General features: G+C 39.1%; 1 protein-coding gene across 6 annotated transcripts in view; it reads left to right on the top strand.

The window, feature by feature from the left end:
• NHSL1 (NHS like 1) overlaps window positions 1–15,834 on the top strand; it is a 154,857-nt gene that overhangs the window by 99,155 nt on the left and 39,868 nt on the right. For 5 of the 6 annotated variants that reach the window (XM_083368193.1, XM_083368195.1, XM_083368191.1 and 2 more), the window contains exon 2: window positions 12,253–12,405. In XM_083368193.1, the coding sequence (XP_083224319.1) occupies window positions 12,253–12,405 (153 nt within the window). Of the gene's footprint in view, window positions 1–5,750; window positions 5,866–12,252; window positions 12,406–15,834 lie in introns of those variants that run through there. The other variant, XM_083368194.1, reaches the window with a different exon arrangement.

Below are 15,834 nucleotides of genomic sequence, written 5' to 3'. Positions count from 1 at the left end.
GGGGAAACCAGATTCGGTTAACAACTGGGTTACTAACTTATCAACTGCAGTGATTCACTTAACAACTGTGGCAAGAAAAGTCGTAAAATGGGACAAAACTCACTTAACAAATGTCTCACTTAACAACAGAAAATTTGGACTTAGTTGTGGTCATAAGTTGAAGACCACCTGTACTTAGTTTTGATTGTCAAGAAACTTAACAATTTTTTAAATGACCAAACTCTTTTAAAAAAAAATTCTTGAGCATCTTAAATGAATGTCCCAACTGGACATTTCTTGTTTTTCTTTGAAGATGTTTTGCTTCTCGTCCAAGACGTTTCTTCAGCTGTGACTGGATAAGAAGCGAAATGTCTTCAAAGAAAAACAAGGAAGTCCAGTTGCCTCTTGAAAAAGCACCTTTAGGACAACCTTGACCTGGATGACTGAGAATCTCCATAGACCTTAGTTGAACCTTCTTGGCAGTGTAAGTGGTTTACGTTGCTATCTCTCAGTTACAGAACAAGCTTGCTAGGAGACATAGAAAATAATTAATGTTCATTTTTAGCTGCCAACTCTAGGTTAATGATTGAGATAACAGTTCTTAGTAGAAATTGGTACCTCTTAAGTCTATGCGTTCGGCTAAGATAAATGTGCTAAATAAATGCCAGGAACCTTGCAAGCAAAGTCCTGAGTAAATGAGCAGAGTACTGAACAGATGGTAACCCACAGTATTATATTTAAATAATTAAGCAGATTCAGAGGTGGCATTGAGCTATCAATGGGTAACTAGAAGCAGAACTGACTTGTTGCTATTCAAATTTGGAGGAATTTATTGCACTGAAAAATAAAGGCTTCAAAGATATAGTGCATTATTTATTAACATTTTTAGTTCACAGAGTATGTTCCCCGTGTCTTCGTAGAAGGAGCTATGGAAAATAATGTGTACTAGGATGCCTATGTATGTCATACTTCTTTTGTCTAAATTAATTTTTCCAAAATAATTTTGAGTGCTATTTAAAATTCTGTAATTTGTCTTTCTGTTTTATATTTTTTGCAAAAACCATCACTGCCTATAGTCGCTCTATGAGGGAGATGGGCAGTGGAGGGATTCAGCCAGTTCTCGCCACTTTGGCAGAACTGGTAGCTAATTTTTTGTTGCCCAGGCCCAGAATGGACTTCTGGAAGTGGCATCCACACAGAGAACTGGTTCTTCACATATTTGAATCCCACCACCAAAGATGGGTGGTCTCCACATCTAATAAATAAATAATAAATAATATAAATAACATTCCCGTTTATGGATATATACTGGTGTTGTAGAATGATAGACATTAAGGAATTGAGGACTTTGATTCTTTGTGGTTCAGATGTTCTGAATGTAGGTAGAGGAGCATCAAGGTTTTTTATATAGACATATGATAAGCTTACAGTCTGGAGCTCCTATTGGTTGAGATTTCCTGAGGGGATTGCTAATTTATTTGTATTGATTGTAATAGTGACTGTTTACACTTTAATCTCATTTTTTTCTTTTAGGTCATGTCTTCCTTGACCTTATAGTAGATTACAGTAGAAATATATGTAGCTGTTCTGTCTGCTGATGACCTGCATACTAAGTCCAATTTGTTGGCTATTATTATGAAGTATTTCATTAATATATTTTGTGTATATTTTATACTTTTTAAATGTTGGTGATTTGTGAAATTATTTGTTGTAACATTTACAGAGCACATTAGAACTAACTTTTAGATTTAAATAGAGAATTGAAACTTGTAAAACAGGCTATGAAACCTGGTTTAAGATCCCCAGTTTAATTTATGGCAGTTCCATAATTTGTTCTTTGAAATTAAGATTGATTGATGAATGCCTACAAAACAGTCATAGTAAAGTAAAAGTAAAAGTATTGTAGCCATGGTTTTGAGATTATATGTCCCATAATTCCTGAATTTGGCATGCAAGGTTTGATTTATGGAAGCTATAATTCTGACTCCTGAGGCATAAGTTTACATATCGGCATCATAGACCTCAAAATAATTCTATGGAACTATGAGTATTTTATTAATTTTTTATAAATTTCGCAAGCAATGCATTTAATTTTGGTATTTTGTGTGTCATTTAGGTGAAGATGGGTATGAGATCTTTGACATATCACTTTCAGGGGATATGCTGTTCTGCATGGTGAATGTTGGACTAAATTATTTCTATCCTTTTTCATACTACAGAAGTTCTGGTAAAGAAAATTGCTATTTTTATTCCTCAGTGTTTTCTCCCCATACTTTTCCTTTGTTTCATCAATGTGAATTGGCCATACAGAAGATCCTCACAAATACTAGTATCTTACTTTCCTATTAATAATATAATTACTATACTATACTATACTATACTATACTATACTATACTATACTATACTATACTATACTATACTATACTAATCTTATTCTGATGTGTTTGTGCTTGTAGTCTCTGGTGGTATAGAACAGGGCTTTTCAACCTTTTCACCCATTGTACCACTTTTAGGATATGGCAACATCCGAGTACCACCAGTCGCCTAGCAAGGTGTCAAAAACTTGATGACCAAAAAAAAAAAAAGGAAAAAAGTGATGAAGTACAGGTAGTCCTCAACTTACAACAATTCACTTAGTGACTGTTTGAAGTTACAATGGCACTGAAAAAAGTGCCCCCCCAAGCCACAGCCAAGCAAGACACCTGCCTGCCTGCCCGGCAGCGCTCTTCCTCCTGTCTGAGGTTTTCATTGTTGTGAGCATTTCTGTTGAGGATTGGCAGCAGGGATGGGGTGAGGGGTGTTTGGTTTTTATCCCCTCACCATCTGCTGGGTTTTGGTCAGTGGCGTAGCGTGGGGGGTGCAGGGGGGGCCGGCCGCACCGGGCGCAACATCTGGGGGGGCGCCCATTAAGCTCGCCGGAGGAGGACGATTCCGCTTCGCCGAGGGTCGGTGGTAGTGGGGGGACGGCAGCCGGTCAAGCCCGGCAACGCGTCCGATCCCGCCGCCGGCACCGGCACCTCTCCGTCCACCGACGCCCCATTGGGATCAGGCCAAGGCGCGTTGGGACGGGGCAAAGAGAAGAGCAGCGCCGCTGCCGCCCTTTCCGTGCCGGATTCGCACGCGGGGCCAAAAAAAAAAATAAACAAAGGCGCCAAAGAGGCCCGCTCAGCGGCGCTTCGGAAGGCCCAAGTGGGCTCTGCCGCTTCGTCTCCGCGATCACGCGCGAAGCCAAGCTGGGGATGGAGGCAGCCGGCAAAGGCTCGGCTTACGAGCCTCGCGGAAGATCAGCCACCCACTCGCGGGAGGGGCGGAGCGGGACACCGCAGTGTCCACGTGGCTCCGCGCCGTGGTTAATCCCCGCTGGACCTGCGGCTGCCATGGCAGGGGAAAAGGAACGGTGGGTTAAGTTTTCGAGGGACGAGTTACTCGCCTTTTTTTTATTTCCCTTCACCCCACCCCACCCCACCCCGCTCGCTTCTTTTTTCCCAGGGAATCTGAAGCTACTTTGCGCACATCAAAAGCCTTGAGTATTTGCGGCTGAACTCTGAAAATCGCTGACCCGAAGGCAGCCCTCTCAAAGCACCAATCCAAACGGAAGCGGGGGGGGCAGAGATTCATTCGCCCCGACCCACCTTTATTCAGGGAGGCGTGCATCACACGCCAATTTTTTTTTATTTAGGGTTTTGATGAACACACGACAAGGGGAGCAATAGTCGTCCCTGGCATTCCTTTAAGCCAGTGGTGTAGCGTGGGGGGGTGCAGGGGGGGCTGTGCGCAACATCTGGAGGGGCGCATTAGATGCATTTTACTTTAATTACATCAGTATTTTCATAACAAACAATACATGTGCTTAGGGGGTAAGGGTTTCTTTAACTAATCTAGTGGAAGAACTTGAGCGTTAAAATCCACGGGTTAGGGGGCGCAAATTACTTGCCTTGCCCCGGGTGCTGACAACCCACGCTACGCCACTGGTTTTGGTCACTTCACATGACCCTGGGACACTGTGACCATCATAAATATGAATCAGTTGCCAAGCATCTGAATGTAAATCACAAGACCCTGGAGATGCTGCAACATTCCAGCTGATCGGCGCTTCTGGGCTCATCAAAAGCACCAGGATCAGTGCCAAGCTCCAACTGGTGCTGATCCTGGCGCTTCCACTGAGCCCTGACAGCCCTGAAGAAGCGTTGATCCTGGCGCTTTCACTGAGCCCTGACAGTCCTACAGCTCCAGCCGTCTCTTGCTCAGGCTTGTGCGATGCTGCCATTCCCCTCCCCCGCTACCACTTTTCTATGTGGTACCCGTACCACTGGTTGAAAAGCCTTGGTATAGAAAATGAATCATAGTAATCAAGGATACTAAATTAAAACCCCTGTTCAGAAAATTTTATTATTTATGGTAAAATAAGATCATTGTAAGCAGTTCTTTTTTTTTTTTTTTTTTTTACTTTTTTGGCCTCCCATCATAATCCAATTTATTGTTTATCTAACAATCTCCTTCTCAGGATTTCTGATCCGCCAAAGAAGCTGCCATGAATTTCAGCTAAGCAGTTACCTACTTTATACAGTAATCTTCTTCACAAAGTTGTTTTATGTATGGCTCTTGCTTTGTGTTTATGTTGCACAGATTGTTAGGCTTTTGTTTTTGTTTTTTAACTGCTGTTTTAAGTGTGGCTTACTTTCTGATTCTTCTCTAGATCCCCAGTTTAATTAATTATCACTTCTTAGGAGCCAAGGCAGTATTAAGATGCATGAAGGCTGAGGCAGCCTAGTTGAAAGAGACTATTGTGAGTAGAGTTCAGTTCACGATGGGAGCGGTTGCTTCTTGAGGGAGGTTTTGTGACAACTCACTTTTGTTCTGAGGGATAATGCTAGGGGATGGCTAAGTCTCGATGGGTTGAAAAGAAAAGGGAAAAAAGTCTCATAACTTATAAATTATTTATCGTTAGTTCTTGTAGAAGTATTTGATAGCCACTGCAGTAAAACGGTTGATTAGATTAATAGTATGAATATCAGTGTGGGGGTGGGGTGGGGTGGGGATTTAGTGATTTTTTTCATATTTTGTTTGTTTCCTTCTTAGATATTTATGAGATCTAATTGGAATGGATAGGTATCGTTTCTTAATGTTTCTCTTTCAGTAGGCCGTACAGTATACTACATGAGAAAGAAGACCATGGGACTTTGCAAATGGCTGTAAAAGTGAGTCAGTTGCCAAGTGCCCAAAATGCAATCATATAACTCTCTCTCTCTCTCTCTCTCTCTCTCTCTCTCTCTCTCTCTCTCTCTGTGTGTGTGTGTGTGTGTGTGTGTGTGTAGGGGGCTGTCCTAACTTTGAAACGGGTCATAAGTTTCAAAGTCATAGGTTTGGGGGATCTGTTGTAACTTTGGTCATTAAACAGTTGGTTGTAAGTTGAGGATTACCTGTATGTAGCAAAGCTAACTGTTCTTAAAGTTAACCCACTGAAGACTGGACATTGAAATATGTATATTGTTTATGCCCACCAGATGAGTTGTAGTTATCAGTTTGATACATGCTCTCCTTACCTTGCATTATTTTCATTTCTACCTGTGATTTTGCAAATGTTCAAGCCTCATTTAGTGCTTCACGATAGCCTTTATTATAGAAAGCTAGTCATCAAGAATTAGTTCACCATGGAAAATTAAATTCAAGCAAACTAAGCTTGAAAGTTCTAAGCAAAAACATGTTTCTTAATGGAGAAAGATTGAATATTAAAAGTGCATAATTCAATAATATTTTCATTATTCCGCCAGTCTTGTGCTAGTTGCTCCCGTATTAATATGGATATAAGCCTTTGCCCTGTTTACTGTTTTTATTCTGGTACATGCTGAAGCAACTTCCACAGTAAGAGAAGTTCTTTCCTGAAGGTAATTAATCAGGGAACACGCCTGTCTACCCATTTACATTGCTGTGGTGAAACAAAGTTGGTTGCATATGCTATCCCAAAGCTTTGAGTCTATCTAGCCTCTCTTAGGAAAGACTGATGGCCCCTGCTGTTGGTGTTTCTTTGGGGAAATGAGAATTCCTTTCAGTGTCAAGCTAAGGCATGGCTTGGTCTTTCTTTGAAAGGGCAGTCTGACTTCTTGAGCCTCAGCATTGTGCTGCAGGCATGCCCTGCTGAGCACATTAATAGCGTGCTTAGCATTGTTCTCTGCAAAAATTGTGAATTGCTGCAAGGAGAGGAAAGGGATTATGCTTTCATTTAAAAAAAAAAATCCTTCACTTAACCAACATGGCTTTAAGATATTTTAGATAGAAATTATACCTAAGTGGGAGTTGTAAGTATAAGTTAGTTTTAACAAATCCTGTGAGTGAGTCTGAGTGAACGAATGGAAAGATAAACTGTACAGCGGTGTTTACCATGTAGACTCTCATAAAATAGAAATTGGTAGATAAATGTAACACTGGAAAGCAGAACAATTGAAAGGAAAATCAGTTTAGAAGCAGCCCAAAAGATCAAAATATACAGACGGGGGGGGGGGGGGGGGAAAGGCACTTTATGATTTAAACAAAAAACGGGTCTATAGGGATTTTATAGCAGTGCTGGAATCATGCTGACTATAAAGACAGTCCTTGATAGGAAAATTAAAAAGATGGGTTTAGAAAAAAAAACTAAGTATCTCACTCTCCCAGACAATTTTTAAAAAAAATCATATTCACAATAGGCTAGGATGAGAAAAGTCCTGCGCATTAAAGCATCTACCTCATGTTCTGTCTTGTAAAGGATTTTGAAGATCCCATTAAGGTAATGCCAGGGGGGACGATGTACATTTATTGTACTCATCTTTATAAAGTACGGTCTGCAGGGGAACGAAGAACTCTTGGTTTCCTAAGAAAAGGGGGGAGGGGAGAGAAAGGGGGGAATCTATGAATGAGCATTGAAGCAGAAATCTCCATCTTGCTTCCATGCAAACATGAACAAAGATTGGCTGCCCTCACTCTCCCCCCACCCTCCACCTTCTCCTCACATTGTAACTGGCTGTTGCAGGCAGAGCATTATGTTTTCGATGGTTCAGGTTCAAGGGCTGTTAATGGTTTCTAATTGGTAGGATGTTCGGTGCAACGTGGAGCTTGCTTTTAAAAGAAGAAACGAGGAAAAGAGGGGTGGCATAAGGACGAACCAAGTTAGCAGAAATTGTAAGAACTGTTAGGGAAGTGCTGGAATTTAGTTTCTGCATGGTACCTCTCACCCTCTGTGGAATCCTGGAGCGAGCAAGGCATTTCCTACTGAAATGGGGGTGCTTATCAATACAAAGCTCAAAGCCTTAATACAGTTTTTCAAGAAAAAGAGTAAGTAGGCTTTTTTTAAAAAATCTGTTTAGATTTTTGGCAGGAGCATTACAAAACCATTGCATAACCTGCTCTTATTTCTCCAGCTGTACATAGTAGCATTGTTTAGTTTACTGAGCTTTGATATTGTGTGGAGGCAGCTTATTAAACAGTGCCCTGAGCACCTGCCCTAGCTTTTGTTGAGCTTGTAAAGTTTTGAATTGCCGCTTGCTCATTTTCTTTTGTGTGCCTGAATTACCATGGAGAAAGGAGAAACGCTTTTTGATGCAATAGTAATCTTGAAAGAAACTTGATACAGGCAAGAGTTGATTGTATAGAGATGTTTAACCAGCTGAAATCTTGTATAGTCCTTATAGCACTGTGCTCATGCAAAACTGCTGCAGGACCCCTTTGCTTGGTTTTGTTGCTTTCTTCAAACTTGTCATAGGGCTTCAGTCTAACCCGATGCTCAAGCAGCCCTTATTTAAGATCACAAATTGTTTTAACTGGCTAGCAGTATGCATAAATATATTTATAACAAAGGTATGCATTTAACTTGAAAGGAAACTTGGTGGCAGTAATCCTGCTCTCAGCATTTGTGTGGCAAGTCTAATTTAATTCTGTATTCAGCATCTGTGACTTTCTCTCCCACTTGCTTTCTCCCTCACAGTTGTTTCATCCATTCTTCATTATAGGTAGAGATTGAAAGTGATTGAAGTGTCAGGTAGATGGCTCATCTTTCTGTTCATTATTTTGGGAGGTGGGGGGTGGGGTTTCTTCAGCAAGGCTAAAGGAGGCAGCCAAGCATTGTGTCAGCATGATCTACCTGGCTGCATGAGATGGTCTTTGTAATATATGGTGTAATAAATGAGGATGACCTTAGAATTCCTCAAGCAGATCTTGCTGACTCCCATTAGTAAGACCTGCATGAAGAACTCTAAGGGCAAACAGGTCATATTCATAGGTTTGCCAAAATACCGTAGCCACACTGAAAGGGAAGACTTTTTTTGGTAAGGTCATTTATCACAGTTGGTTATTGTGGTGAAAAAAATGCGGACAGGTTTCCCACTAACTGTGTTATTATTTACCTACATAACTTCTCAGCATATATTCCATTAAACAGATAGTCCTCAACTTACGACCACAACTGAGCCCAAAATTTGTATTGCTAAGTCAGACATGTATTAGGTGAGTTTGGCTCCATTTTATGCCCTTTCTTGCCACAGTTGTTAAATAAATCATTGCAGTTGTTTAGTTAGTAACAACTGGTTATTAAGCAAATCTGGCTTCCCCAGATTTGATTTTGCTTGTCAAAAGGTCACAAAAGATGATCACATGACCCCGGGACACTGCAACTGTCATAAATATGAACCAGTTGCCATGGATTCTGAATTTTGATCACATGACCATGGGGATGCTGCAACGGTCATAAACATGAAAAACTGTTCTAAGTCACTTTTTCCAACACCCTGGTAAATTTGAACAATCACTACATGAACTGTTATAGGTCAAGAACTACCTGTAGTTATATAATAGTTTGTGCTTTGTTAATGAAGTCCAATAAAACAGAGGTCTCCAAACTTTCCGGCCTTTCAGACCTGAGGGAAGGAGAGTAGCTTCAAAATTGGTGTATGCGCCACGAGACCAGGCACACTGGGGTGGCACTAGCAGTCCTCTGTTCATGCATGTAGTATGTGCTGGTGCCATGTGCGTGGATGAATGGCACTTTACCCCACACGGCAGCTAGCAGCCCATTTGTGCATGTGCAAATGGGCCGCGCAACCCACCCAGGCTGGCGGCGCATGTGCAAATGGGGCACGGATACCAATCCCATGCTAGCATCTCTGTGCCCGTGCGCATGCGCAAACGGGGCTGCAGACGCTAGCGTGAGTGGGGGAGAATGCATGCCCACATGTGTGCACACTGACCAGCCATTTCTGCAGCCCGCTGGCCAAGAGCCCACAGCCTGGGACTGGGCCATGGCCCATAGGTTGGGGATCCCTGCAATAAAAGACAGCTGCTCAGTTTTGAATGTGCCTTTTAAGAGGAATACCATCCAACATTTGGTCAAGTGAATCAACCCCTTTCTGATTTTGAGGGGATTCGTGATTTTTAAACACTTGATAAAATTTTATTCACTTATTTGAATGCACGCACATACACACAACACGCACAAACGCCATCTAATAACTTCTTCACAAAAATTACAGTTTATATCAACTTTTGGATCTTTGTGAAGGGCATACCTGCATTTTTTTAGTACATATATGGAATCTCAGCTGGGCTCTTCTATTTTAGCAAACCAGGAAGATAAAGAAAGCACTTGTGCAAAACAACAACAACAACAACAACAACAACAACCCTATAGTGTCATCCAAGGAGACAAGGAATTCCAGAACTCATCTTATACAGTATGAAGACCATATGAAGGCAGAATTCTGTCTATTCCTTACTGTATTTACAAAGAAAATGTAATATTTGTAAATCATTACATAAGCAGTATCCTTATGCAAATAGTCCTTGACGTATGACCACCGCTGTGACTAGAATTTCCATTGCTAAGCAAATAAGTTTATTTAGTGCCCAATTTTACGACCTTTTTGGAACGATTATTAACCAAATCACTGCAGTTGTTAAGTGAATCATACAGTCATTAAGCAAATCAGGTTTCCTTCATTGACTTTGCCTGTTGGAAGCTGCCTGGGAAGATTGCAAGTAGCGATTATGACCCTAGCTTGCTGCAACCATCATAAAGGCATGCCTGTTGCCAGACTCCCCAATTTTTATGACATGACTGTGGGGATCTGTGACAGTCGTAAGTGCAGTGAATAATCATAAACCATTCTTTTAAGTACTGTTGTAACTTTTGAATGGTCACTAGACAAATGGTTGTAAATCAAGGATCATCTGTGGTTTCTTATTTGATCATACCATCCCTTTCCACAAGCGCTTTATGTAATCCATCTCCGTTGGCAATGTTCTGTTTCTGTAGCAAGCTCTAGATGGAAATATCATTTGTGCTGTGTTTTCCTGGTCTACCTGGCAATCATATGGGCTGAGTTCTAGCAACTATGGGCTGTCCAGAACTTTTTTTTTTGGAGGAGGGTAGAGATAAATTAACTAAGTATTGAGATATAGAAAAGGATGGAGCTGCTTTAGAGCTGCTCCCAATCCATTCTCCTGAAGTTTCTGTCCCCATTTCTTCATCTGCCTGTTCTAACTAGAAAAATGTCTGCCTCTCCACTCCAATTCGGTATTGGGAAAATTAATCATTGAGGTATTTCTGTCTTAAATCTTGCCAGAAGAAATTGGTAAGGATCCAGCAGCCTTTCACAACACAGAAGCCCTTACATTTAGAACTGCCCACTAGCATCTTCCAAAGGGAAGTGCAAATGTTGTTTCCAGCACACTTGAGCAGTGTGGGAACAGATTATCTGGAGGATTTAATTATCTATTTAATTTTCTGTCTGCTTGCTGGGTTCAATATTGGAAACACCGCTATGTGTCTCAGACTTTGAGGAGGTTGTTGCGTTGAGGCAGGCAAACATCTAACTCAAAGGAGATTTTAACTTGGGAAACTTGGATGTTTCATTTAGACCTCAAACAAGCTGTTCTTTATAGACCTTTTAAGGCAGGCTGAAGTTTTTTCCCCTGCCTGCTTTAAAGTTACATTCATCTGCCCTTGGAATATGTTATTCTTTTGAATCATTTTGTAATTATTTAATTATATTTATAAACACTTAATCCTTCGGGAGCTTGCAGTTTACAATATAAAACACCAAAGAAACTGTATACAGTAAAAGCACACAAATGAACACTTTACAAACCAGTGAAAGTGTAGAATAAAATGAAATTAACAGCCAAATTATAACCAAAGGTAGAATCAACCCAAAATGCCCTCTGGAAGTTTTAAGCAAATTGTAAAAGTTAGACAAAGTGGGATCCAATAGAAAGGTGTCCCATGTTTGGAAGACCCAGTTCTGAAGTTATTTGTGCAAGCATTTTCATTTCTTTAGTGAAGAAAGGGTGGTTGAGGGTTCTTTTTATACCGCTCAAGGCTGGTTTTTAATCCTAAATTCTATCTCAATGGCTTGGGTCCCAAGAGATTCATTCTGCTTCGATGTTTTTGTCCTCTGAGGTTGACTTGTCTACTCCTTTCATGAATTTATGTAAATGAGAGGTTTATGTAAATGAGGGCCTGGGTCAGAGCCTTCTTTCTGTTTATGGAATTCTTTGGTCAGAAAGAACAATTCTGAAGACTCTCCTCTAATATTTTAGCAAGCTGTTCCAGAGGTTTTTTACATCTGTTCTTAGTTACGTCTTCTGTTCCCAAGGAAGCAAATGACTGTACATGCACAAATATGCAGAGACAATTGCTAAATGCTAAGACTTCCAGAAATGCTGGCTACCTCAATACTTTACTTGCACTAATACATTTTTCTACATATCCTTTTAAATCACAACCCTATTCCATTAGAGTTGTACAACACTAATGCATATCCCTGAGGTCAGACTGAGCCTTGCTGTACTATGTTAAGTCCTTAGTCTTCCAAAGGGTCTTTGGGAAATTATTTGACTCTTTGTTTCATTTTTGAAGTGTGTTATTGCTTGCTGCTGATTGTGCTGCTGATGTATTTTGTTGTATATTATATTCAGTTCATTTTTTAAAAGAAAACTATATCGGGAAGTTATAAGAGACCCCGTCGGTTGGAGTCTCATATTTTCTGCCATAAATAAACCCATAAGGGAATAAACAATAAATGTTTTAAAATGTTTTAAAAACATTCCATGAATGCTTTATGCTGTTTTTCGAACTATTGGACTACTATGTTGTAGCAAACCACATAAATGCCTTTCTACATACATAAAACGGAGTGAGCAATCGGAATGGTTGCTATTACTCCTTTCATTCAAGTGATTTCATTCTTTTAACTTTTAGTGTTTAACAGCGTTAAATTTACCTTTGCCTTTCTGCTCTTTTACAGCTGTCTCCAATCTAGATGAAGAGAGTAGATGGACAGTTCATTATACTGCTCCCTGGCATCAGCAGGAGAATGTCTTTTTACCATCCACCAGGCCGCCCTGCGTAGAGGAGCTGCATCGTCAAGCCAAATTAAATCTGAAGTCCGTATTGAGAGGTAGGAATTTTACAAAGACGTGTTCACTCAACAAGGATCACAGCTGCGGTAGGCAACCTTGGCTCTTTTATGACTTGTGGACTTCAACTCCCAGAATTCCTGAGCCAGCTTAGGGGTTCACTTATCTTTTCAAAGTTCTTAATTTTTCTTAGGTTTTTCCAGTTTCCAGTTTTTCCAGAATTCATTCACAAACTCATTTGATTTCACTAATGTGTCTGGGGAACTAAACAGGTTTGTTCTGCCACTTTGAAGCCTAAATGCACAATGTTGCCTTTAATCCTTCTCCAAAATCCAGGAAATGAGAATTCCCGGTCTTAGAACATCCACTAGAGAAAAAATTTAGAATATAGAAAAGGCACAAATTGCTTAGAAACTCTTATGACAAATGACCTGTTCAGATTAGTTTGTTTCTAGCCTGATATTTATTAAATTATTTTGACACACAGTAAAGAAGAATGGTAGCCTCTGAGATACCCTAAAAGTAAGCAGCTGGTCTGAAATATAAGCTGATAGCTGAAAAGCTGTGTTCTCCAAGAACTATTTTCATTTTTGCATGTTTAGATTGTATTGTGGCATTTTAAAAAAATAAAAAAATCATTACTTTGAAGTTCCTTTTTTAAAAAAAAATAATTAGCTGATATCTTGGGTAGAGTTTGTTTTGTACATGAATATTGAAAGTATGAAGTTAGAATATCAGGCACTACTGTCTGAAAAATTCATTACAGGCAAAGTTGTTTGAATAATGTAATTAATTGTTTAATGTAAAAAGTAGAAGTTAGTAACCAAATAACAAATATTTAATATAAAAATATTAAACCTCTTGCTTCCAGAAGTATTTGATGGTATGGTTTTTAATTTCTTTTAGTGCTCAATATTAAATGACATATGATTTTATAGAGTAGATTTTAGCTGGAAAAACTGCTGCCCTAATCTCAGTATGGAAAATGTATTCCTAAGTGAAAATCTCTGTGCTCTGTAATTTCTCACCTCACATGATAAGAGTTGGTTTCAAAAGTGGTCGACAAGAATAGAAATGCTCAAACATTTGCTGCTTCGAGTGAAGTGCAGCAGAATGTGAAAATATGTTGTTCTTCAACTGTGGTCAGAAAAATGGAATGCTTCCACACAGAGTTTTTAACACTACAATGGAAAGGTATTGTGTGACAGTTCTGTCTTTCCTCCTCAGTGGATTTTTTCTAGAAATAATAATAATAATAATAATAATAATAATAATAATAATAATAATAATAATAATAATAATAATAACAACAACAACAACAACAACAACAATAAACATCTGACTGTGCAATGATCAGTAGTAGTAGTAGTAGTAGTAGTAGTAGTAGTAGTAATATGGGCCTTTGGTGCAATCCCAGAACAACTGGAGTACCACTTGCCATTGGTCAATTGCAAAAGGTGGCCTTACTGGGAAAAGCTTCCATCCTGCGATGATATCTGTAACACCATCAAACATCTAGATCTGTCTGTCCCAGGCCCTTGGTAAGGACTCGCTAGGTAGACAAAAATGCCAAACCCAGCCTGAACATCTGGCTGACTGTGGGATGATCTAATAGTAATAATAGTAATAGTAATAATAACATATACAAATAAAAAATATTGGTGGGAAAATAGGATAGTTAAAAATGAGGGCACAAGAATATCTGGATCTTCATAAAAACATTGTAAATGTGGCAGGACAATAATGCAATAAAAGCTTTACCTGAACTAGGTTGATGAGCAATTCTAAGAAATGATTTAGTTTCCAGTTATGAATGTATTTTTGAAGGTAAGTGACAAAATCACATTGTCCTATTTTGAAAGGGAAGAACAGGTATTTATATTGTTTAATTCTCTTTACTGCTATTTATTATATTTAGAGAAAAGCATTTAATGTATCTGGAGATCAGAAGGCTGTAGATTGCATCCATATTACAGAAACAGACTGAATCCTGTATGGGTACTTCCCTCTTGTTTCTCTTTTGCACTTATGCCTGCATACCAAAGACTCCTTCCTCTCAAGGGTTACCATTTCTTTAGAACTTCCAGGTGGAAATGATCAGAAGATTCTGTTCTGAGGCTGGATGCTATTCCTTATGCAGAAAGATATTCTAAGAGTCTACAAACCAGAATGAACATTTGGTGTCTTCATGGACACGGTTGTTAAGTTTTCTTAAAAATGATTTATAAAAGTTCTTCCAGGATGCTTTTTCAAATCTGAATTTACTACTTAAAATTCTGGAATTATCTGGTCAACGTCCTTCCTCATATGATCCTGGGATCAGGCAAGGTCAGTTAGAAGCTTCCAACTGTTAATTTTGATAACTAACTATGGAGTATATGTCTTTATATGAGAAGTATCAAATTATTTTTGTCTGTAAAGTGTACTGCTATTTTCTACTCCTAATTCAACCACAGCTTGAATTTTATTTCCCTATTGAAGGAAATTGAAGACAAGCTAATCTAATGCAGTAAACAAAAGATAGAAGTAGTATAATTGAAAAATATTGCTCTGTGTTGATAATCCAAGTTGAAAATAAAATTCATGCTTACAATTAAATACTTCCCTTTTTTATTCTCCCAACCAGAGAATTTCAATTGGCATGAGTAGAAATGGAGGGCACAAAACCGAAAACAGTATTTTGCAAATGGTATTTGTTAACAAGCTGTCACTAGGGAGTGCTAAAGGTGATCCTGTCCATTTGTCTTTGAGTAATTTAGATATCTACACTATGCATTTATGGATAATAAGGAGCGATTGCCTCAGTCATGTCTACTTACCTCTACATTGTGAAAATAAATGTAGTGAATTGTTTGCCTTATACGTAATGTGTGAAGCATGCTTCACAACATTTATTGCTTGAATAATCAATACTTAGTTCTCTCTGGATGATATTTGGCAAGTCAGTACTTATTAAGGAACTTAAATTATTATTAACTTTGAAACAAAGCTTTTGCTCCAGCAGTGGGCCCTCATTGTAATCTACTGTAGGTATCATGCCTAATAAAGAAACATATCTTGTTCCTAAACCTTCCTCTTTGGTTATCTCTGCAAATCCCTACCCATCTGTTGCTCTGTTTCCTTCTCTGATCAGGTGACAAATTTATGACGATAGTTGCATTCAGTGTTCTTTCTCTGCCTGCCCTTGTGCTAGGCCAGGATGTGAAGAATTCGGCCAATGATTTTAGTGCTTTCTTGGCATGCTGAAGATGCAAGTTCTGTCTCAACTTTTTGCTTGTTAGCTTAAAGTGTTTTATTTGATTGATTTCTATGGCTGTTCATCTCACATACTTTACTTGGGGTAGCTAATGATAATAAAAAGTAAATTAAAAAAATACATATGCAAAAAATTAAAACACAAAGCAGCCTGGAAAAACATCACAAAATAGTCATTAACAATTAAAACAGCCATAATGTTAATTCTTTCACCA

Source organism: Vipera ursinii (genome assembly GCF_947247035.1).
Source record: "Vipera ursinii genome assembly, chromosome: 1".
NCBI classification, from domain to species: domain Eukaryota; kingdom Metazoa; phylum Chordata; class Lepidosauria; order Squamata; family Viperidae; genus Vipera; species Vipera ursinii.
Note: the sequence above shows the minus strand (reverse complement) of the source record. Positions and strands in the feature narration are given on the sequence as shown.